Below are 25,471 nucleotides of genomic sequence, written 5' to 3' on the forward strand. Positions count from 1 at the left end.
AAAGCTGTGTGACAAAGCACACGGAACAGCATGTCAATGGAACTTCAGGTCGTGTCTGTGGGTCAAATGCAAGCCCACTGCCTAGTGTTGTATGAACCACACACTAAGAGTGCTTTTAACATTTTTAAATGTAATACATAAAACAAAACAAGACTCCTAGCCTTTTAGTGAGAAGAGTTGCTCCATTTTGCCTCTTGGTTCACAAAGCTGAAAACATTGACTGTCCTTTTCCAGAAAAGTCTGCCAATCCTTGCCGACCCCTGCTGCAGGGCATTGGTTTATGGGTGTTCACCTCCAATTCTTTCAACTGTTGTATGTGTGTGAAAATATTCTTAATACCATGTTGGAAAAAGAAGATGCTCAATGTTTTCTAATAACACACCTCAGAAGGATGTGAAGATGTGTGTATCCATGACGACCCCTCCCTTCCGATTCCTGCCCTCTTGTATTGAAAAGGACTTTGACAACAGGTAGAGTTGCCTCACTCCGTTTTCAAACCCACCACATTCCGTAAGTGCCACATAATGGCTTTCTTCCTGAAGGTGCACATGAGTTTGCCTGATGCTTTGAGAATTCAACTGGGTGCCAACCTCAGTGACGAACTTCGTATATTGGAGCCCTCTTCCTCCAAACTATATTCTTTGCGATACAGAAGCATCACCAATGGGTAAGTAACTTTTCACCTGAATGGCTGAAATGGAGTAAATATTTACAGCTGGCAATTTACAACCCTGTAATCATAAATTAATTAGGACACCGAGTAAATCAGCCAGTGAAATTCATGGTCAGTTTCTGTTTTTCCATTGTATAATAAACAGGGCAATGTTATCTCTTGTCAGTGTCTGGACATTTGCATCACTTCAAAGTGTCTTCTGAGTGGGCATTTCTCTGCCAAGGAATCAATTTCTCAAAGAGCTATAGCAATCCTTCTCAACCTTGGCGCTCACTGGACTCACCTCAGGAATCAGAACCCCAGAGATGTGATGTCATTGGTGTGAGGTGTATCCTGGGCCTGGGGGTTTTTACAGTCTTCCCAGGTGATTCTAAAATGCAGCCCAGGTAGAGAACCACTCACTGCTCCATTCCAGGAGAAAGATGGAGAGCATGTGAGAAAAACTCAAGGCACTCCTTCCCGTAGAACGTGACTAAGGTCTTCTAGCTACACAATCAGATGCTATTTCTTGCACTAGCTGTTAACTAACAGTGGTTAAACTGACCTTTAACAAGTAGCACTTGGCCTACTTGAGCCTGTGCTCTGGGCATCTCAGATTCATTTACTTGAGGGGTGTTTTATTATGCCTGCCGCAATCATGCCCGTTTGTGTTGCCTTGAATAAAATTATCTGTAATTTTTTGTCAGTTAGTTAATGTGAATTTGGACCCTAGGGTAGAGTTGAAGGGCCTCATACCATTTAGAAAATTACAAGCATCTCAATTACCTGAGCCTCCACGAGCCAGGGCATGTGGTAAATTGAACAATGTCATAGGTACTTTGTAATTCTCTAAAATGATTTGATAAAATTGCCATGATCAAATTAGGGACTAAAGAAAGTAAATTCGTTCCCACTAGATGCCCAAATCCAATCACTTGCTTTAATTTGAATTAATAGAGACCAAATCAAGCAGGGTTTTAATGAGATGAACTTCAGCGGATTTATTAAAGGAGTTAATAAATATCTGTGAGAGCGTTCGGGTTTTGTAATGAAACACCAGCTCAAAGCAAGTTCTAAGAGGACATGATTTCTTACATAGTCAATAGCGGTTCTGATAATGAAGCAAACAAAATAGAAAGAGGGCTCCTATGCCTGGTCCTCTCTAAATCCCCAAATCCAAGAAGAGTGTTCGCATTTAAATGCGCTTTAGAGCCAGTAGACAAGAGCATTTCTTACAGAGAAAAATGTTCTCTCAATTTGCATTTAAAATGTTTCCAAAGGAATTTTCATTCTGTCATCAAAATGCTTCAGAGGCCAATGCTGGGGAGGGTGAGCAATTTTTAAACCACGCAGAAGTTCCGTGCGGTCCCCGCTTGTCGGACACTGCACGCCCCGTAACAGCTGAGAGCAGATCAGTCCAATGATGGCAGGCATGGTTCCCAAATAGCTTAGTGAGTGTCTCTGCTAAAACCAAGAGTGGCCCTGCATCTCAATTTGAGTGCAGTCAGTTTACATAGTTAGTTGGGTCTTGACTGGGAGGAAGTTCTTTATATCCAGAAACAATTTATTTCCATTTGTTACTCTGCCCTTTCCCTCCAAGAACTGGGGTAGGTACCGTAACCTTAGTAATATCAAGCTCTATTATAATAGTGAAACTTTTGCTACTACTGAGTCATGATAACCAAAACTTAATTATGAAACCTCCGCTGGGTTACTGACACTTTAAAAGACTATTGTGAATTCTTTTATAAATGCAGGAACGGATGGTACATAATATATGTGGTTAAAAGCATATGAATGAAACAAGTGCCCATGTGCTCACTGCCACACTTGGGAGAACAGTGGGCCCTTTGAAAGCCCAGTGTGGGCTTCCTCAGGGGGCCCCCTCCCGCACCCTGATCGCCTCCTCGCCGCTCTTTGCAGCTTGGCAGTGTGCGCGTCGCTAAATGATGCTGCTGCCTTCGGGCTGTTTAGCAGCGTCGTGTAACTAGAATCATGCTTTATATATTCTTGCGCGACTGACTTCTGTCACTTGAATTCACTATGTTGAGTTTCATCCCCATCAGTGTGTTCCTTGCACTTTGCTCACATAGGAAACTTCACGCTGAACTCAGCATTGTGCCCCTTTTGACAACTCTCACGCAGAGAAAGACACGGGCTTCAGATGAAGACAAAGTCCGGGCCCTCCGGGCAGCTCAGGTTCCAGCTCCCTGTGGGGGTGCAGGCCCACCCGCTGTGCCTGCACCCCCACTTCATGGAAGGCGAAGATGGCATTGCCGTCGGCCTTTCACAGCTGCTTTGAGTTTCCCGCCAGTTCTCCATTGGCCATCTCCTTATTTTTACAAGGCGGCTTCAATCAAAAAATGCCTGCTGTTGGCAGCGGGGTGATAAACTAAGATGCCAACATCCATCGGTTCTTTTTAATGTCCGGGGTGCCGTAGGTCATGGGTATTAAATACAGTCAGTTCTGCCATAATTGTTTTGAAAACACAAATTTGTTCCAATGCAATTCGGGCACTAGGGAAGAACTTGAGCATAACAATCTCGCACCTGTTTACGCACAATTTCATCCGGGAGAAACACGGGGTGAGCACAGAAAACGGCACCAGCTGAGCCCAGCCGGGCAGGACGGCACAGGCACGTGCCTCAGACACCTGCCGGGTCACACGTGCACTGCGGAGCACACATGGATTCCTAACCATTTCACGTGTGCAAAACTGGGCTAGTGTTTTTATTGGGCTCCTCTTTCTTCCATGTCACCAACGGAGTTTGTGAGTGTGGTGCCCCAAGCCTTCTTCGCCAGCAGCTCTGTTCGTATTGTGTGATTGTGCAGAGTGCTGGGATCCTGCAGTAATATGTTCATATAAACCCTCACAAAGTCAGCATGATGGTAAGATCCTATTGTGAATTAAGGACAATTAATATACCCTCAGGGAGCTAGAGAGTGGGCAGGCTCTAGAAGCTGCCACAAGGTTTTTGTTAATTCTCCATATATCTTCTTGGAACAAAGGACCATTTAAATTTCCAACCCAAATTCCTAACTTTTTCAGGGCTTGGATTGAGCCCTCCTCCCAGTAAATTCTATTGGGGTTTCATGCCCCTCTATTTCATCACTTTGACTCCCATTGCGCATGTCCAAAAGTTTCATTCCCTCGTCTAGTTTTTATTGCGCATGTGCCGAGTAGAGGAATTTTTTTCTGTCACTCCTTGAACCAGACATGTCAAGCTTTTCTCCCAACAAGCTTTTAATGATTCGAGCCCTTTACATGAACCACCTGGGCCAGCGGCAGTGTTGGCGGCACCAGCGAAGCGTGTGGGTCGCCATTATCGCTCACATCTTGACACTTGCTGTCTCCACTGCCTCTGGGCACAGCTGAAGCACCGACCCAAAGGAGAACTGAGCCGCACAGCTCATAGTGATCATCTAAGAACTTGCAGGTTATTTCTGGCTAAAATGTTCACTCTCTGGGCTTCTCAGGAATTAGCCCAATTATCGTTATTCTACCCAGTAGATCATCCTGGGATTGAAGTCTAGTCTCCGGCGTTCCTCCTAATCGATGAGGTCACTTCCCTCATACTTAGGTTGCATGGAAGTGCTGGAAAATATCAGAAGTCTGAGCTCACGGGGGTGCGTTCACAGTGCATGCCCTCACGTGGAATTGGGTTTTGTAAAGACTGCTATTACTTGTCGCCACAAGAGCAAATCGTGGCAACGGAGTTTACCCATCAGCAAACCTTCTGAGCAACAAACTTCCATTGTTTCTTTCTGCATTACATTGCAGATCTACCACAAGTTACAGAAGTACCACACTTATGGGTGTAGTTAATGAATTCTGATCCCACACGCTTTGAGGGTTTTGTGTGGTTTACAAACAGAAGACTTTATTCATCCGAGAAACAATAGAGCATAAATCCTGAATATAGAGCGTAAATCCTGAGTTCAGCTCCCAGTCTACCAGCTTAGTGACCTAGGACAAGTTACTTAACTTCTCTGTGCTTCAGTTCCTCAACTATCAGATGAAGAATAACAGTGCCTACCCCACAGGTTCATTGTAGGGAGTAAATGAGTTAATAGGTGTCAGATGTTTGGAACCTGTCTCGGCCGCTAAGTGCTCCGGAATTATCTGCTGTTCTCTATCCGCACGGGAGAGACTCGGCCCCACTCACCTCCGGTATTCCCGAGCCGCAGGCGTAGGGCGCAAAGACGCGCACCAGGGAAACAGCCAAGAACGCAAACAGCAAGGCCCACAGGATGTACAGCAGGTAATTCAGGATGTAAGCGCTGGCGCCCTGACCAGACACAGAATGAGAAGGAACGGGTGAGCTGCGGCAGGCCCGTGTCCCGCCCTCCCCGTGATGTTCACCGCATTGGGCAGCTTCGGTCTGGGTCCCAGGTCGAGGAAAAGGCAGCGTTGCTTTTGTCGTCTGCCACTACTGCTACAGTAGACACCTGCAGACACAGCCAGCATCGGCGGCCCCTGGGCGTATTAGGAATGCAGAGCCCCAGGCCCCACCCCAGCACTACTGAATGAGACACTCCCAAGGAGTTGGGTGCCCCGCAGAGGCCCTGGATGCGTGCTAACGTTGGAGAGGCACTTCTAGACCGGGCAACTTGTTCTCTCAGAACAATTCATTGAACCATTTCTCCCAAATGACCTGATGTTTGGACAAAGCTTTCTGGACCAAACACAGTCTGGGCTCCTTGGTGCTCAGGCCCTGGTCTGCTGGGTGGGGACCACATTTCTCTGGGTCTCAGCTTCTTGCGACCATCTGGATGACTCAAGTGCAGGGCAGAAAAGCAAGGTCACCTACAACGCAGGCCATGGCCATGGCCACATGTGTGCCTATTAAATGCAGAAACATGCTCCAGGAGGCTGCTTGGCCCTTTACACTCACATATATTCACACCTATGTGCTGAGAAAGCCAAATGAAGAACACATATCACCCGCTTTGAAATGTACCTGTTTCAGACTAAACATAACTTCTCACTTTTGCTAAAGGTAATTCTTTGAATCAAAGTATAAATCTTAGAAATGACTAAAAAGATGGACGGCCATGTTTCCCCCCAAAAAATATACTGCAAGTAGGAGAGAAGAAATAAAATATGGTGCTCGGCCAGTTTTGCCTGTCCACTGCTGCCAACCCCAGGGGATTTATTCTGGAAGTGATGGAGAACACTGAGAATGTGTGAGATTTCAAGATCCCATCTACTTCTGAGAGTTGAAGAAATTAATTTTCAATTCACCGGGAAAGAGGTTTAGCAAAATGTCAAAGGGCATTGCAAACGTCATCAGCTGAAGTAAGTCCATCGGGCAACAAAAGTGGAGGCAGGAGGAGATGAATACATTACATTTTCCGAGAAGAGTTCCAATTGAACCATCTTCGCATTTCCCTAAATGTGAACCTTGGCAACCCAGCTCCCCCTCACCTGGGTTTCTGCCCCGTCGGTGACCTGTAGTCATTGTGATAGCCACGGAATTTGGTGAGAAGTTAACCCTTTTCCCAAACTAAGAGTTTTATATGGATCTGAAGCTCTAAGGGCATGAGGGCCAGCGCCCAGTCTGTGGTTCGCCACTCCCCCCTGTGCCTGGGCATTCCTGCCATAGGAGGCCCAGAAACATCCTATGCCATGTACTCATAAAATTCAGTGGAAGGTGACAACTTAAACCACAGTGAGCTACCACCTCACACTTGAAGGTGAAACCACAGGGTCACACGCCCAACGCTGTCCCAAAGTGACTGCTGAGTGGCAGCGTTCCCATTCGGGACCCCGCCCAGAAACCCACCTCTGACTGATTCACCAGCAGTTCTGACCATTTCTGCCACAGGGGACACTTGTCTCTGTCCTCAAAAGTGGTCTCAGTGGAGGTCCAGCAGCACTGCTCATGGCTGTACCAGAAGGCAGACAGGCAGATCCCCTCCTTCAGGTCGGTCATCCAGTCCACAGCAAGGTCGATGACCCCGGCCAAGGTGCCTGCAAGAAACAGCAAGAGCCATTTAGAGGAATCGGCCCACGATGACATGTTGGGAACACACCCCACGAGGCCAGCACAGGAGCACAGCAGCCGAGAAGGCCACATACCAGAGGAGGACGCAAACTCCCACAGGTGCCACACACAGGAAGTTCCTTCATTGTCATGAAGTCTCCTGAGCATTTAGGACGTGGGAGAGGCAGTGCCCAGCCCAACGAGACACAAAGGCCATGATGTGTGGTCCTCGGTGGCTTTAATCAGGCAGATGAGGGACATGCAGGTCTTTGCTCATCATGAGCCACCAAAGCCAAGCAGCTTGCAGAATCCATCCCTCCAAAATTCCACAAATAGGGTGCGTGCACCCTACAAATGACATAACCCCGTAACGGCCTCTGCAGCAGGAGGCTGGGGTCACACACATTAATGTTTCTCAGGGAAGTATGACAATTCAGACAAAATGGAGGCATGATGACAGCCTCACTGTTCAAGTAAGGTTTGGCCACCAAATGGGAACCAAACTTGGAAAGTCTCACTTATTTGAACTTTCTGGATTTTTTAAATTATTGTATAAGGGATAGTGGATCTATATAAGTAAATAACTACTTTAAAGTCTGGTAGAAGTGGGATAAAATAGAGTGTGCACTGGGCCACAGAGGGCTACCCTGGGTATCTTTCCAGAATAAGCCAATCAAGTCTTTTATCAAGGGAGGAAATACTCTCGGGCTACTAAATTTTTCAAACTTTTGTTGAATCCTTATTATAATATCACACCTACCTGTATCAACACCAAAGGCATCCACATACCCTCACTGGGGCTCACCCCTCCCTGCTCCTCCTTTGTTACATCAAAACTGCCCATTGTTCTTGGGAGAACGCCTGAATCCCCAACAGGCCGCAGACTCAAACAGCTGGCCCCTCGTACCTATCCAGCCTCATCTCTCTCCGTCACTAACCCCCACACCCGCCCACTCCATGTTCCTGGAGCCCACCAAGCTCTTCTCTCTGCACCATCTCAGGCAGCACTGTCTTCCCCACACCCAGCAATCTCCTATTTATCTTCCGGATTCTGGCACTTACATTACCTCCTTCAGGAAGCCTTCCTTGATTCCCTAAGTTTGGGTTAGGTATAATTCCCAGACATTTACCCATTACCATAACTATCATATCCTGATACCATGATTTTATATACATACTATCTATATAATATATATTATATCATGTTGTATATTGTATAGCATGTTACAATGGTGTAGACACTTCCAAAAATAGTCTGGAAGTTCCTCAAAAAGTTAGAGGTACCATCTAACCAAGCAATGAAATGAAAACACACATCCACACTAAGACTTGCACACAAATGTTCACAGGAGCACTATTCACAACAGCAGAAAGTGGAAGCAATCCATATGTCTGTCAACTGCTAAATGGAGAAAGAAAATGTGTTACACCCACACAACGGAATAGTATTTGGCAACAAAAAGGAACAGAGTGTGGAACGGCACGGATAAACCCTGAAAACGTCACGCTGAGTAACGGAAGTGAATCCCAGAAGACTACATATTGTATGAGTCCACTTACAGGAAATGTCCGGAACAGGCAAACAGAGAGACAGAAAGTAAATTGGTGGTTGCCAGGGGCTGGGAGGAGGCAGCGGACACTGGAGCTTGATGGCTAAAGGGCATGGAGGTTCTTTGGGTGCCGATGAAAATGTTCTAAAGGATTGTGGCGATGACAGCACAACTCTGTGAATACACTAAAAACCACTCAATTTTATACTTTAACTGGGTGAATTGTATGGTATGCAAATTATACCACAATAAAGCTGTTATATACATGCACACACACACAGTGCATGAGGGGCATGAGGCTCAGGGAGGGAGAAGTGTACTTTTAGAAAAAGTGATCAGGGAATTCCTCAAGGGAAAGATGACATTTGAACAAAGACCTAAAGAAGGTGAGGGAGGGGTCCTGCAGATAGCCAGGAGCCAGACCCAGTGATCACCCTGAATTCCACCACCAATCATTCATTCATTTATTCATTCATTCATAATCACATTATCCCACACCCAGTCTTCCTGCCTAACTCTGCTTCTGACAGTCCTGAAGTTTCAGCTTCCTTCTATGTATGGAATATCAGCAACGCCCAGTGGTGATTGCTGATAAACGCTTCACTTGTGGAGCAACAGCGACACCCTGTGGTGACTAGTAATAAATGCCTCGTTAATGCTTCTTTCCATGGAGCAACAGTGACACCCAGTGGCGATTCATAATAACTGCTTTGTTGATGTTTCGTTCCGTGGAGCAACAGTGACACCCAGTGGTGATTCATAATAACTGCTTCGTTAATGTTTTGTTAATGCTTTGTTCTGTGGAGCAACAGTGACACCCAGTGATAAATCCTGATAAGTGCACTGCAGAGGAGACCCTAGACTTCTCCATCTCAGGAGTCAGAAGATAATGTCCAGGATGCCACTGAGGAGATGACAGGCCAGGCAGTGGGACACCTGAGTCCTCTCCACCAGCTCTGGAACAGGAAAGTGAATGGGACAGTTTGGTGGATTTCCCTTCAAGGTACATCCAGATCAAAAGAACACTTTGGCAACCTTCTGTCAGTATCATGTCATTCTTGCCTTCCTCCTATATTCGTTTGCTGATGTGTCCATGGGCTCGCCCTTCTCCAGTGGTTCTCACCTTGGCTGCACATTAGAATCACAGGTGGAGGGGGACAGGAGGAAGTGAAAGGGGTCTTTACTCAATGCTAGGGCATCATCTCCAAATATACTATTTGAAGCTCAGGCAGAAGTATTTTTTTTAATTCCCCAAGTGATTCTTCATAAAAGAACTGACAAAAATCGGGTTGACAGTGAAGCCAACTGGTCAATATCAGGTTAAAGACAGCCTAATCAGGCTCTTAGATTAGTCAATAAATCTACACTGTGCTGTTTATTCCAGCAAGATGCCAGAACATCTATCCTGGATTTCTTCATTCCTCTATTCATTTCTCCTCCTTAGGAGCCAAGGATAATGATACAGTGTATGATTTTAAAATCTATTCTAAACAAAGACATCAGAATTCACAGCAAGCTCCCACCTTACCTACCTTCAAAGGTCTTCATAGAAGCAGCCAAACAAATTGGTGGCAATACACCGAATATCCATAAAATCTAATTCCCTTCCAACACTGCTGCCATTACACACTGGGAACACCACTGGGAGAGAACAGACTGGGAGAGATGTACGAACAGCTGCTGTGACTAGAAGGAAAGGAGTCCCCCTTAAGCACTCCTCTTGGCTCTTTTTCATATGCTGAGGACAAGGAAGCCCTTCCTATAATTGTATATGGAACAAATGAAGAAGCACCTGGAAATTGAAATCCTCAGTAATCACAAAATCTATATCTGTGCCCCATTGGTGTTCTGTCTTTCTTAGAGCATTTGCTATATTCCACCCATATTATGGTCATTGTTTGGTCCATCCTATAACCATAACTCTTTTGCTATTATAGGCAGGGGATTTTATTAAAGGAATCTCTTTAGCATGCTCGAATTCTTTACTCTAGACATTAACTTTCCAGCCTCCTAAAAGGAAGTAAGCTTCAGGAAACAATTTCCATGGAGAGCTGGTACACTGGATATTAAAAGTGCAGGTTTCTCCTCCACATATTCATTCATTCACTCTGGAAGCATGGTGCTGGGATTATAAAATGAAGGACGCAGAGTCCCCGAGGGTCTGAACAATGAATGGGCTGGAGGTATCTCCAGCTCCTGAGGTGTCTCACATTATTTTGAATGTCTTGGGATATTTGCAATTCATTCCAGGGTCTCCTAGTATTAGCAAAAGCCAGTCTCATATGGCATTTTATTATTAAAGATCAAAATTTCCCCATACTTTCTTGCCTTCTTCATAAGCAAGTAGTACAGAATATAAAATGTGTGCTTTCAATAAAATTCAGTATGGCCATAGACTTTCACACTGTGCGGAGAGGCCGGCCAGCTCTCCAGTTACAGCTCTCCAATGACCACACTCGGGCCCTGCCTTCAGATCTTGCCTATGGATGACAGATTTTATGTTCAATGCATGGGCGTGTATTTTTTTGATTGATTGATTTTCGAGAGAGTGGAAGGGAGAGGGAGAGAGAAACGTCAATGGGCTGCCTCCCTACTGGGGATCAAGTCCCCAACCTGGGCATGTGCCCTGACTGGGAATAGAAGCGGTGACCTTTCAGGGGCTGGTCATGTATTTTGCTCTTGGATATTTCAAGTACTAAATCCCTTGCATGAGATAAAAGAGAAACACTCCATTTTCAAAACAGCATCCCAACAGCTGGCGCTTCGGGTCTTGGCACCTCCGCTTTGCCCCGGGAGTACCCTTCCACGTACCTGCCAGCAGCCCGATGAGCAGCATGACCACCCATCCTGACCAGGCATCGAGCAGGCCCTTGATGAATTCCCACACGGACTCCTTGCTTTTGCTGGTTATCTAGAAACAAAAGACACAGCAGTTCATCCGGGTTTATTCTCCAACTCGCACCTCCTTCCCTGAAACCTTCCTGGGGAAACAGGGTGGTTGGGAAGATGAATGCAGTTAACCAACTGAATTCCCACTCACATTATTCTTTCATTTACCTACCACCATGACAAAATGGGCTTTCTAGTTCAAAAACTTCACTTAATTAAACAAACTTACTAAGTGCAATTTAACATAGGTTAAAATAGGAAGTTATTCAATATGGTGGCACTGAATCAATGTCTCCCTTCAGAATGACCACTTCTAAAGCTCTGTGTGACACAACCTCCCACCCAAAGCCTCTGGTATTGTAGTTACCTGACCGTATCTCTGCCTCTCCCACAGCCCTCCCCTTCCTTAGAACCTGGTCCACCCACGACAACCAAACCTGAGCCCGAGCTCCGTAACTGCAATGGAAGCCCGGCCTAGCCATTTAAAGGAATCCCCTTCAATGTGTCTTTTATGAACACCACCTACCTTTCGGTGTCTGTCAGTGTCCCGTGACTTTTCCCTCAGCCAGTCAATGGTGTGGAAGTCCTCATATGTCCCCACGTCAGGGAATGGCTCATCGAGAAAATCCATCAGGTTCCCAGAGCCGCTCATGGCTCCTGCATCTAACCATGCTAGTTACACCTGGGAGAGAAGACCTGTGGTTAAAAACGTAAGCAGGATGTCTGCACAGACCCGGCAGAATGACCCACTTGCACCATTTCTTATATAAGAAAGAATTATTTCAGTGTAGCCATCTCTGCTGCAATTAAATATATATGTATATCCACACACACACAGTCTGTCTTAGTCAATATGAGCTGCTCTAACAAAAATACCCTAGACTGGATGGTTTATAAGAAACAAATTTTATTTCTCACAGTTCTAGAGACTCGGAAGTCCAAGATCAAGGTGAAGGCAAACTAGGTGTCTGGTGAGGGCCTGCTTCCTGTTCAGAGATGGCCATCTTCTCCATGTGTCCTCACCTGGTGGAAGGAACTTGGGAGCTCTCTGGGGTCTCTTTTATAAGGTCGCTAATCCCAGTCACAAAGGTTCAGTTCTCATAATCTACTCACCTCCAAATACCATCACACTGGGGATTAGGTTTCAACATATGAACTTAGGGGACACACACATTCAGTCTCTAGCACAACAAATTCTTGTTATTCGCAGAACCATTGGAAACAGCAAAATTACCAATGAAAAGGCACAAAAATGTGGAAAATGTGGCACTAAACAGATTGAAAGGACCCTTGTTTACTGTGTGAGAGCTGAAAGAAGGCTACGAAGCACTAACTTCTCCCACCTCGGCTAGAAACGTGCATTTCTGGAGCCTCAAGCTTTTCTCCACTCTGCAAGCGCACATGTTTGTGAATGGATGGGAAAGTGCCACATGCACTGATCAGGGGCTTACAAATAAATGTTAGCAAGTAGGCAAATTCACAAACACAGAACCACAAATAATCAGGATCAACTCTACACATTTCTGCAAACCCTCATGTTCTGCAAAAGCAAGGTGTCAAAATGAGAGGGCTGGAGGGGCAAATGGGGTTGAGGCATACCACGCAAGATCGAGTCATTGCAACCAAACCAATCACTGGCTCTGCTCGGACATAAAATAGACCACTCAGGAAGGCAGCCCATGTGGTTGTCACCATGGATGTTCAAAGTGCGTAGCAACAGTAGAGTGAAAATGCTGGCAAGACTTTGAACTGACTGGTGGGAACAAAGGTAACGTGCAGAGGGCAGTGGCCCTCCGTGCCAGGAGGCTACCATGGGGATGGACAAGGGGATGGGCAAGGAGGGCAAGGACCACCTGCTACATGAGCCATCCTATGGTCGGAACACTTGTGTTCCCCCCCCCAAAAAAATCATATGCTGAAATCCTAATTCCCAATGTGATGGTAGCAGGAAGTGGGGTATTTGGGAGGTGATGAGGGCATGAGGCAGTGCCCCATGAATGGGACTAGTGACCTTATAAAAGACCCCAGAGAGAAAAAAAAAAAAAAAAGACCCCAGAGAGCTCCCTTATTTGCCCCTTCCACCGTGTGAGGACACAGCGAGACGTCTGACTGGGAAGAGGGTCCTCGCCCAACCATCTGGCAGCTTGATCTCAGGCTTCCAGCCTCGGGAACTGTGAGAACTAAGTGTGTATTGCTTAGCAGCCACCCGCTCTGTGGTATTTTTAAGAGAGAAACAAATGGCTACAGCAGCTGGAATCGACTAAGACAAGCACCATGCCACGCAGGCAGCACAGGCCCTGGGCAAGGAGCTCTGGGCTCACATGCTCACTTTTAATTTTTCTTAAAATATACAGTCGAAAGGGCACCTGCTGCCAGGGCGGTAGCAAAGTTGAGGGTTTACTCCTTTCCTGCGTAACAATTCCACTCCCACTGTCCCGGCCCTCTTGTCTGAAATGCAATTGCAAATAAACCAAGGCACCGTCCACAGTGCTCCGCGTCGGAGCCTGGCTGCGGCTCACGTAGGAGCTCGCTGGAGACGGGGAAATGCTTTGCGGCGGGGCCGGTGCCCACCAGCAGTTTGCAGAAAAAGCAACGCACTCTCGCAGAGGCAGGAGCTTGGAGCGAGCACGAAATAAAAAGGGCTTTGGCAAGGAGCATGGAAATTTGAATTATAGGATGAGAACCACAAAAGTGCTGGGTAAAGAGGTGAAGGGTAGTTATAAAAATATTCAAGCGCAGGCTTCTCACTGCTTTATGTATTTTTATGCATGGAGAGCTCAACCACGACCTGGTGGAGCTGCATTTTAATCAAATTGAAAAGTCACTACGGGCAAAGTGGTGTAATCACCTTACAAGCAATAAAGTGGCCATAGTGATTGATTTATTGACCATCTGCGCAACTCAGCCACTTTAAAACGAACAATTTGAGGTTTGAGCCATGCCAAGCTGAAAACTATATGGGCTGATGAGTGCCCAGGGAAGAATCGTGTTGCATAAGTAAGTAGCAACCAATAATAAAAGGGAAGGAGTAAAATTAGAAAGCAAAGAGTCATTCCCATTTTTACAAAAACAAGATGGTGAGAGCCTCATATTATATGTAGTAAAGAAAATCTCTGATGGGAAAAATAAGATGGGGAGCCCTCATGAGAAAGACCCAGCCAGCACATAGAACTGCAGAGACTTGGATATTCTATTAAAAAGATCATGTTACCTGCAATTTAACCAAATCTCTAGTCAAGTGACAACTCCAGGCAATAATGGTTGAAACAAAAACTCACTCTGGAGAACAATTACATCTTTAAATGCCATGGTTATGACAATTAGACACATAATTGCTAATGGAAAATAAACGTGATCTATTCTGTACATCTAATCAGGGGCTTCCCTGGGCCCAGAATATGAGGGCGTCACTTCTGAGGTTGGGGTTAAGAAAGACAGGAGTGCCAGGAGAAGTGTAGGGTGAGGGCATCCAGATCAGAAAAGTGGGAAAAATTTGATCTGGGATCTATCTGGGGGATGTGCATGGGTAAGGAATGATAATCCAGCCAAACCTGGAAGCAACAAGGAGTGAATTCCAAGGACTGGCAAACTGGGAAATAAACTTAACCCATGTAAGTTCAATATGGTACAAGGAGCAACCTGAAAAGGATGCAAATAGCCACTTTCACTTTCAACAGCAGATGATAACAGACCCTGTCCGGTAAAGCTCACTCTACCCAGGGCACAATGAAGACAAGCACGTGTTGGCCGCGGTAGTACCAGTGGTATAATCTATGACTTCAGTGTTGAAAGCAACTCTGAGGGTTGGCTCCTCCTCAGAACAGGGATCTGTGCCATTTTAAGGAAACCTGGACTTTGTATAGTTGGATACTGGCAATAACAAAATGGTTTCTAGCTCTGGCTGGTGTTGCTCAGTGGTTACAGCATCAGCCCACGTACCAAAGGGTCTCGGGTTCTATTCCCAGTCAAGGGCACATACCTAGGTTGCAGGTTCATTCCCCAGCCCAGGTCAGGGTGTATGCGGGAGGCAACCAATCTCTCTCTCTCTCTCTCTCTCTCCACCCTCTCTCCCCCTCCCTCCCTCCCTTCTACTCTCTCTAAAAATCAATGGAAAAAATATCCTCAGGTGGGGATTAACAGGAAAAAACAAATGGTTTCTAGAAGACAAAAGAAAGCATGAAAGCAGCCAGATCAAGATGAAGCACAGGTTCTAAGAATAATCAAGTTTTGACCGAATATAAAGGAATATCCATCCCAGGCTAGTAAGAGTTACCAGCATCTGACCAAACGTCCGGCAGAAACCCACGCCTTTGAGTGTGCTGTTTCCTCCACCCTGAACGGCTTTCCTGTCCTCTCTCTGGAAAGTTCCTGTTCACCCTCATGATTCTGACCCATCTGACCCTGTCTGTGCATTAACTTCCCCACAGGGAATTGGAGGCTTCCTCCTTGGCAATCCAAACACATTAAAACATGATTCTATGCCTGGCCTTATAAATATCTTTTCCTGAAAACTCCTCAAGGCTTTTACATTATTAGAGACTATTGTCTTTCCTTCAAATGAAATACTTCTATTCAAAGTGGAAAGGCCAGTAAATGAGAAATTTGCATGAATCCCATCTGGCTGTGCAACTTCAGCTGACCCTCGTTGACCCCCGCCGCCTCTTCTCGAACACTCGAGTCCTGGGATGGATGGGCCATTCCTCAGGTACTTTCCACCCCAAGGGCATGACACATACACCAAAACTTAGTAACAGCCCCTGTCACCCCCTCAGGGATCAGCAAACGTTTTTTAATTTATCAAAACTATTTGTCTCTGCCAGATACCAGCTAAGCCTGTGGAACTTTCCAGAAATTTCAGCTACCTTCACTGCCAGATCTTTATATCAGTCATTACAAAGCAGAAAAATCAAGCCCTGGTCCATGTGGCTCCGCAGTTAGAGCACTGGCCCACACACTGAAGGGCCACAGGTTCGATTCCTGGTCAAGGGCACGTACCTGGGTTGCAGGTTCATCCCCAGCCTGGTCAGGGCATGGGAGGGAGGCAACTAATCAATATGTCTCTCTCACATCAATGTTTCTCTCTCTCTCTCTCTCTCCCACCTCTCCCTCCCTTCCTTCCACTCTCTCTAAAAATCAATGGAAAAAATATCCTCAGGTGAGGGTTAACAACAATTTTTTTAAAAGCAGAAAATCATTAAAAAGGACTCTTCCCTGTTGGTGAATTGAAAACTTTAGATGCTCTGTGTGATAATCTCACACCTTCAAAAGCTATCCTAATATCTGTGACCACTGTTGCCCTTAACACTTAGAAGTGGGGACCAAAACGTGTCATTCAGAAGAGACCACTAACTAGATACAAAAAGCAAGCGGTGCGCAGGCGGCGGGAGCTGGTAGGAGCCAGCCCAAGGCCACAGGCCCGCCTGCCAGCGGAATTTCTCTCCCTCTCCCGCAGACCAGAGGGAAACGGCGTCAGGAAACCGGGATTAAGCTGAGCATAATCACAGGGCAAGTCCAGGAACGGAGTTATCTACAATCTCTCCGTTTCTCCTGTTCTTTGTAGAATTTCAGTTTTAGTAAACAAAAGTAGTAAATCTAACTAACATGCCCATTTTTGCTACATTCCAGAAACTGCTCTGAGCTACTCAACCGGCCTGGATCTGGGGAACGTGTCTGGATTACCTGGTGGTTAGCATTTTCAGCATTTTTTCGCAAAAGGAATGCACCCACATAACCAGCACCCAGATCAAAGACCAGACCGTGACCAGGCCCCAGAAGCCCCCTTGTGGCCCCTTCCAGGCCCTACCCTGCCCCTAAAGGTAATCACCATCCTGACCTCACACCACAGCCTCACTTTGCCTGGTTTTGAACTTTATATAAATGGGATGTTCTGTTCCCCACTTCTTTTGTTCTACATCATTTTCTAAGATCCATCCCTGTTGTTGAGTGTCATTATCATTTGTTCATTCTCTTTGCTTCTATAACCACAAACTTTTTCTGTTAAGGGCCATATGGCAAATATTTGAAGATTTGTGGGCCACGCGGCCTGTCACATAGAAGCAGACAGAGACCATACAGAAGTCAATGACTGGGCTGTGTTTCAATCAAACTTGATTTACAGACACTGGAATTTGAATTTCATATCTTCATTTGTCACAAAATATTATTATTCTTTTGGTTGTTTTTCATTCATTAAAAATGTAAAAACTGGCCCAGCCGGGCGTGGCTCAGTGGTTGAGCATCAACCTAGGATCCAGGCGATCAGGGTTCGATTCCCGGTCAGGGCACATGCCCGGGTTGCGGGCTGCAGCCGATCAATGACTCTCTCATCATTGATGTTTCTATCTCTCTCTCTCTCTCTCCCTCTCCTTTCCTCTCTCTGAAATCAATAAAGATATATTTAAAAAAAAATGTAAAAACTGCCCTGGCTAATGTGGCTCAGTTAGTTAATGGCATCATCTTTACACCAAAAGGTTGCCAGTTTGATTCCCAGTCAGGACACATGCCGGGGCTGCAGGCTCAATCCTCAGTGGGGGGCGTGCAGGAGGCAGCCGATCAATGTTGCTCTCATATCGATGTTTATCTCTCTCCCTCTCTTCTTCTCTCTCTAAAAATTAATTAAAATATTTTTTTAATGTTAAAACCCTTCTTAGCTTGAGAGCCACATAGAAACAGGCAGTGAGCTTGATGTGGCCCACAGGATGACGCATCTCACCAACTCTTGCTTATAGTATCAGTTGTGGGAAGAAACTCTGTGTATTCATCCATTCTACTGTGGATGGATATGTGAGTGGCTTCCTGCTTGGAGCCATGACACAGCGGCTGCCATCATTTTGCATTTTTACGCCCACCCACACACGTCATTGGAGACCTTCCACTGTCCCCTCCTCTGTTGGTCCAGCCATGACCAGGTGCCGTAAGAGCCTGACCACTTTATGCCAGGATTCCTCTCCTGAATCAGAGCATGTCGCCTTATCTGCCACCTTGGTCTCTTCACTGAGCCCCAGAGGACTTGGGCAGGTGGAGTAGAAAGTCACAATTCCAATTAAAAGTCTCCAGTCAGCAAGGAGGGCTGGTCACCACGGGGTAAGTACCAGCAGGTTTCTCGAGCAGCAGAAGCAGGGTAGAAATTGCCACCAGCATCTCATCTGGGTTTCAGGAGCCTTTCCAACAAACTGTCCTTGTCATCTTTCTCCTTCCTGTCCCCTCCTAGTGAGTTAACTTACACCCGGGGTTAGCTATGTTTCCTGCAAAGGCTGAAGAAAACTATTTTCAGCTTTGCGGGCCATACAGTCTCTGTCGCGTTTACCCCGCTCAACCCTGGGAGCAGGAAGAAGCCCCTGACAGTGGTAAACGGAGGCATGTGGCTGTGTGCCTGTGACATCATAGTGACGGACACAGGCAGTGGGCTGGCTCTGTGGTTTGCTGGCCTCTGCTTTAGACCAAGCATGTACTGGACTAGCAATGCTTCAACCTGAAAGCTTTGGGAGAATAAAAGGTAGTTACACACACACACACACACCTGCATGCACATGTGCACATGCTTGACACACAGGCACACTTTGAGGTTTCTATGACATCCTACAATGAGAAAAGTTTCTCCAACTAATTAGCAGTTTTAATGCTACAAGATCCCAGATACCCTTGGTCCATGAATAAAAATACAACCACTCCATTGCTCTGTAAACTGTTCACGGCCAACAGAGCTGGAAGTCAGCCACAGCACAAGGCACCATGAGGGGTGTTGGACACAGAGAGGAGAGGACCTGAGAACAGGAGCTCAGAGCCAGACCTTAGTTAGGTGGCAGATAAAAAAAATACCCCCCAAAATCTTCATTTCTTACAGATTTGCAGAAGCTCCAACAATGAATCAATCACTCCCTTACAGAGTCCCTTTCCTTGCCACCTATGTGAGCTCAGGGGCTTACGTCTGCGGGCCAGCAGTTTCTTGGTGCCCTTGGTCTCACAGGGGGTGTCACTGCACCACACAGCCACCAGAGGGCAAGCAGCCCTTCTGCCTGGAGCATCTCCCCTCCTACCCACCCTCTGACTCAAGTGCTTCTTCCCCCAATGTGCTGGCAACGGATGAGTCTCAAACACGGCATGTTAACCAAGTCAGACACATCAGAATACAGTCTGTGATTCCCACCTATATGGAATTGTATAAATTATTTCACGTGTCGGCTGGTGACACAGATATTTCCTTTACAATCCATGAAGCCATCTGTTTAGGCGTCATATACTTTTTGGCGTGTTTGTGATACTTTGCAATTTTAAGAAGTTTAAAAGTGTGGCCTGCCCATCAGTAAACGTAGATTCTTAGGCACAGTTTTCATGTGTGGTTTTGGCAGCAGGGGCACCCATTCCTTCTGCTGGCATCAGTATTATCATCGTTCTTTAGAGCACAAGCCCGTCCCCACTCTTGAGGTCCCTGAGGTTCAGGTAGGGGGGCTATGCTGGAAGGAAACCCTCTGGTCACAAGGGAAGGCACTTCAGGGTTGTCTGAAAATGCTCACTTACTTTTGAGGCACACTTTCATTGTTGTTGTTGTAGTTGTTTGTTGAGGGTTTTGTTTGTTTGTTTCAAGAAGAGTGGGATGCTCTAAAATAGGCCCTGAAAGCAGCGTGGAGAGTGGCCTGGAGAGGGTAAGGCTGAGAGCAGGGCACGGTGGGGGCGGGGAGCTCCTGGGCCCCACAGCCAGGCTGGGGCCCAGCATCAGCCCACTTTACAGGTGAGTGCACTGCAGCTCCAACACCAGGCACAGTGACTGCCTACGGGGCATGCAGGGGACCCACTCAAGGTTGGGCAAGCACAGCGGAGAAAAAGGAAGTCTCTCTTTCCAGGGTGGCTGACCCAGGAGCCACCAGCCCCACTGAATGTCCACAGCAGGGAAAGGAAACTGGGCAGCCGAGACCAAAGATAAACACACCAGTGGCTCCCAACAGAGGCAATTCTGCCCCCAGGGGACACTGGAGAATCACATCTGACAGGGGCACTACTGGCATCTAGTGGGTGGAAGCCAAGGATGCTGCTAAACATCCCACAGGGCACAGGACAGCGCCATGCAAAGAATGATCCAACCCCAGATGTCACCAGTGACAAGTTGAGAAATCGAACAAACAAGCAAGAGCTACAGAAAGTCCCCGAGGCCAGCCGGCCAACCTGCTTTGTCTGCTTTGTGTTCATCCTAGTGGAGGAGGGAGAGGGAAGTTGGTGTGAAACTCCCTTTAAACTCTCTCAAGAAGTTTCTGAAATAAAGTTGGATTAGCTGATCAGAACATTTACTACAAGAAATCCTGTTCCACACAAACATTCAAACTGTTAGACTACAGCACCGTAGCTACAAGCAGCTCATCAAACCCCAAGCACACACACACAAAAACAACCAATAAAACTACACCAAGACGTATCACACTCAAATTTTTAAACCAGTGAAAAGGAAAATACCTTAAAAGCAGCAAGAGAAAAAAGACACATATGTACAAGGAAAATTATTCAACTGAAGTGCCATGAAATACTTTCTTTCTCCTGGAAAATAACTGTCCCATCATCCCTTATAAAAATGATCTCTCACTGAAATCACTCAGGTCAAAAGCGTGAGCCCCTGACAAAGCACAGGCACCAGAGTTGGCAAGTCCACGTGCAGTGGGCAGAGGACAGGGACTCCCCACGGCATCACAGGTGGGGGCACGTTCACTGGGGCAGGAGGAAAGGGGGAGATGCTCACACAGAAAACCACATCCCACCTGTGCAAATGCCAAGGGCGCGAAGTGACCACCAGGCATCCAAATCCTATTGCCATTTAGGGGCTACTGTACCAAAGTCTCCAGGCCATGAAGATGGACGTGGGGATATACATTTTCAGGAAATATAGGCAGTTGTGCATTTACTTAAAATCAATGCACTCAAAGTTATCATCAATATGCCGTAACTTATCATCAATATTCCTAAACCTTGCACGAAGCTCCTCTCCTCCCCACGCTGGGGGGAATCCACACCATGAACAAATGTGAAGCCATTGGAGGATGGTGGCACTACAGAAGGGGCAAGAGGGCAGCAGCTACAGCCTGGGGAGCTGACTTCCCCTCCGTAAACGTTGGGCTCTTACCAGCTGTATTTGCTACCCAATGCTGCATAACAAGTTACCCCAGAACTCAGCAGCTACACATAAACATGTGACCTTAGTTTCTGAGGGTCAGGAAGTCAGGAGCGCTCGGCTGGGTCTTCCTGGCTCAAGGTCTCTCAGCAGGTTATAGTCAAACTATGGGCCCTGGCTATAGCCATCTGAGGGCTTGATGGGGGCAGGAGGTCCCACTTCCCAGGTGGCTCCCAGACGTGCTGACAAGTTGGTGCCGGCTACTGGCGGGAGGCTTGGGTTCTGCTCCACCTGCATCTCCACAGGACTGCTTGGTGTCCTCAGGACATGGAAGCTGGCTTCCTCCAGAGCAGGTCACCCAAGGGACAAGGTGGAAGCAGTAGAGTCTCTTGTGACCCAGCCTTGGAGGTCAAACACCATTGCTTCCACCGTGTCCTATTGGTAGCACAGGTCAGCCCTGCATGGTCAGGGTGGGAGGGGACTACACGTGGGCATGAACACCAGGAGCCAGGGTCATCAGGGTCTACCTTGGAGGCTGGCCCCACCCCAGTCACAGCTTTTTGTCTCAGCTCTCCCCCTTGCCCGCGACCTCACCAATTTCACACTCATCTGAGGTCATGGGGTCTCACTTTTTTCAACGCAGACACCTTTAGGGTGGTGAGGGGCCACAGCTCATTCACGCCCCAGCTAACCCTCTAGACCCCAAGCCGGGCTCCCTGGAGGGCAAAGACCCAGGGGTATTGACAGTGAGAAGGGCCCCTAGTGGCCGCGTGGTAAGGGGCCTAGGGCCACAGGACCAGCAACAGTCCCAAGTCCCAACAAGGGGGAAGGTCAGAGACAAAGGACGTGCAGAAAGACATGTGACAATTAAAATTTGCCTGTTTCAAAATTTTGCCTGCAGCCAGCAGAGTGGGGAGGGATGCTTCCTGTTCCCCCGCCTTCCTCTTTGGCCGGCCTCCCGGGCCGCCGGCTCTGCTCCCTCATCAGGGGCTCCCAGAGGCCTAGAGAGCCTGTATGGGCCCCAACCCTCCCTCTGCGCAGGTTCCTATGGCCCCAGGGTCACCAGCTATGTGTCCCATGGTGGAACACAGCCTGCGAATTGGAAAGGGAATCAAGCCAACTTCACGTGGCCTTGGGTGAAATAATGGGCTCGGTGTTCCCACACCCCACCCCAGGGGCCGGGGAGAGGGGCAGGAGGTATCTGCGTGCCCCTTGCCAGGGCCAAGGACTCACAATGTCCCCAGAGACTCCTTGTCACAATAATAATAATAACAGAACCAGATGGTGGGGGGCAAGGGGGAGAAAAGGGGAAGACAGCTGTAATACTCTCAACAATAAAGATAAAATAATAATAATAATAAACAGCAGCTTCATCTAGAGCATCGTGCTAGGCACATCTCAGATATTCAGTCCTTAGGGCTCTGACACTCCCTGAATGAAATACTGTCACCCTCAGGCCCATGTTAAACAAACTGAGGCAGAGGAAAGGTTAGGTGACAGGTCCAAGTCTCACAGATTGGAGCCCAGGTCTCCAGGGCCCTTCTTCCACGACAACCTAGCAGGCCTCGGGGTGAGAGCCTAAGTCGGGCACGCGGTTACCTCTGACTCCCAGCGGGGGAAGGCTCCCACCTCCCCGAAAACACTGCTGTGTTAGTTCACTGGGGCGGCGGCCGAGCACAGGACAGAGGCTGGGCGGCTCTGAGCACCGGGCAGAGACTGAGTGTCACAACAGAGAAGACAGCCTCAGAGTTCCGGAAGTCTGACGTCACTACGGTGACAACAGGCTGGTTCCTTCTGTCCCAGGAATCTCTACTTCTTCTTATAAGGACACCAGTCAGACAGGGTCAGGGTGCACCCTAATCGCCTCATTTTACCCTGATGACCTCTGTAAAGCCACTGTCTCCAAATAACATCGCATTCTGAGGGGCTGGGGGTAGCTTCACATGTGAATTTTGAGGGACAGGATTCAGCCCATGACAGCTGCTCTGTGTCCCTCCCTCTCCTGGGACTTCCTCAGCCTCACCTCCTCTGACCATGTATCTCCACAGCAATCTCTGTTCCGCTTGTGTGGGGCACTCCTTCCCTTCATGGGAAAATCAAATTTAACAGATACTGGTGACTTGCAACTTTTTAAAGGTTACATGCCCTGGCCAGTGTGGCTCAGTGGTTAGAGTGTTGGCTCACACTGCAAAGGGTCTTGGCTTCGACTCCCAGTTAAGGGCAGGTAACTGGGTTTCAGGTTTGCTCCCTGCCCCGAGTGGGGGTGCGTGAAGGAGGCAACCAATCCATATGTCTCTCTCACATCGATGTTTCTCTCTCTCCCTCTCTCCCTCCCTCCCTCCCACTGTCTCTGAAAAGCAATGGAAAAAATATCCTCATGTGAGGAATAACAAAAAAAAAGGTTATGTGCAAGGAGTCATCAGATTTCAGATACAGTCTCGAGGTGTCCCTCCCATGTCCCCAGAACAAGGCCACAGGGAACATGGCCCAGGGTGGCTCAACCCCGTTCTAGCTGGGCGGCCAAGGCAAGGGCTGAACCGACAGTCAATTTGTAAGGTCACAGAGGTGCTGGTAGTGGCGTGACTAAGCGAAGAGGAAAAATGACTCCTGTCATGGAGGCGCTCGGCCTCCTATTAACCACAAGGCCCCTGCAAGCAGCCAGCACCTCCAAGGGTAACAGTGGAGGGAAAAAATGTTTCCCATTCAGCATCTGCAGCCAGAAAGGACATGAAGAACCAAGAGGTGGAGAAGCTCAGTCAGCCCACAGACAGACGTGGTCAAAACTGCTGGGAGGGCACAAGAGAAGCAGGCCCGGCTGCCACCCGGCCACCAGGGCAGGAAGCAGACTTCCCGAGGGGGAGCAGCATGCAGGCTCTGTGTGCGGTCTGCCTCTGGCTAAGCCCCAGGCCTGCCCTGGGCATCAGAGCTTCTGCTAATGGGAGGGTCCAGGGCCTGCCCCCAGCCCTTCTGGACTCCCCTATGTGACTTCAATCACCTCGGACAGGGAAGGCTCTGGCCTGGGACTGTCACCAGTTCAACCAATGGCCAGGCTCCATGCTCCCAAGAATCGCACAAAGACCAGCAGACAGTCAGCAAGAGCCCCACGAACAAAGCTGCCAAGCTAAACAGGTCCAGGAGGAAGGTAATACAAGATGATGGGGGCCTATGCGTGGCAGGGGCAGGGAGAGCTCAGGGCAGGTGCCGATGGGCGGGAATGATCTGGCCCAGTGAGCATGCGGCCTGGGGACTCAGCCCTCAAGCACAGAGAACAGCCCTCAGGCACAGAGAACAGCCAGCTCACAGACTCAGTGACAAAATGTGCTGGGCTCAAAGGGCAGTGAGAAAGCTGTATACAGATCTAACTGTGACTCCAAGAATCACAGCCACCAAACAGTAGCCTGGGGACTCAGGTGAGTACATTCACAATAAGACAGCCAGAGACCTTTCTAGTATCATATGCAGAATGTACACACTGGTTCCTTTGCTGTCCCTGTGATCACCACCCATCAGGGGAACACTGCCCTGACTGGGACATGAGGCGCCATCTGGGAGCATGGTAACTACACGGGCCCAATTCTACCACCTTGATAGGCAAGGCCCACCCAGGTGCCCAGCACAACACTGCTGCTGAGTGAGAGGCACAGCCAGCTCACCTGGTCACCCAGGTCACTGCTCACCCGCCGCCCTGCTTTCCGCCTCAGCTACCTCTGACTCTCTTATAGGAGCCAGAGTCACCCTTTCCAACACAAGTCTTGACATATCACTCCCCCATCCAAAAGCATCCAGTGGCCTTCCATCACACCTAGAACAGTCCAGGGTCGGTGGCCCTCCTGCCAAGCTCGGCAAGGTCTTCCCCACTACCCCTCGGAGCATACACCTTTCCCACAGAGTCTTCTCCGGGTTCCTTGCCTCTGGGTGCACCGCCCTCCCTGCAGCTCCTGAAATGCACTCGGCCTAGCCTCGCCTTAGGGCCTCTGCACTGGCTGTCCCCTCAGCCCTGAGCCTTCAGTCCCCTCGATGCTAACAAAGCTCTCCCACACTTCCTCTGGGTCCCTGTTCACGTGCTAGCCTCAGAGCAGCCTTTGTGACCACTTGTCTAACGAGCATTCTCTACCCATCACTGTCCATCCTCGCCTCCTGCTATATTTTAACTCGAGTGTCATTAACAAGAGGGCATGAACCTTGCCCATTTGGTTCCAGTATATCCCACTGCCAAGAGTGGCAGGTCTCAACTGGGGCAATTTTGCCCACCAGGGGACATTTGGCAATGTCTGGAGTTTGGCTGTCCTAACTGGGGGG

At 48.0% G+C, this 25,471-nt stretch overlaps 1 protein-coding gene across 5 annotated transcripts in view; it reads right to left on the reverse strand.

Annotated features, from left to right (window-relative positions):
* The window catches only part of CLCN4 (chloride voltage-gated channel 4), a 52,477-nt gene that overhangs the window by 19,972 nt on the left and 7,034 nt on the right, over positions 1-25,471 (reverse strand). For all 5 annotated transcript variants that reach the window (XM_081124841.1, XM_081124843.1, XM_081124842.1 and 2 more), the window contains 4 exons: positions 11,606-11,761; positions 11,002-11,101; positions 6,440-6,627; positions 4,820-4,942 (listed from right to left, as the gene is read on the reverse strand). In XM_081124841.1, coding sequence (XP_080980967.1) covers positions 4,820-4,942; positions 6,440-6,627; positions 11,002-11,101; positions 11,606-11,731 — 537 coding nt within the window. In that variant the 5' untranslated portion in view covers positions 11,732-11,761. The remainder of the gene's footprint in view (positions 1-4,819; positions 4,943-6,439; positions 6,628-11,001; positions 11,102-11,605; positions 11,762-25,471) is intronic.

Source organism: Miniopterus schreibersii (genome assembly GCF_964146895.1).
Source record: "Miniopterus schreibersii genome assembly, chromosome: X".
In the NCBI taxonomy this organism is placed as follows: Eukaryota; Metazoa; Chordata; class Mammalia; order Chiroptera; family Miniopteridae; genus Miniopterus; species Miniopterus schreibersii.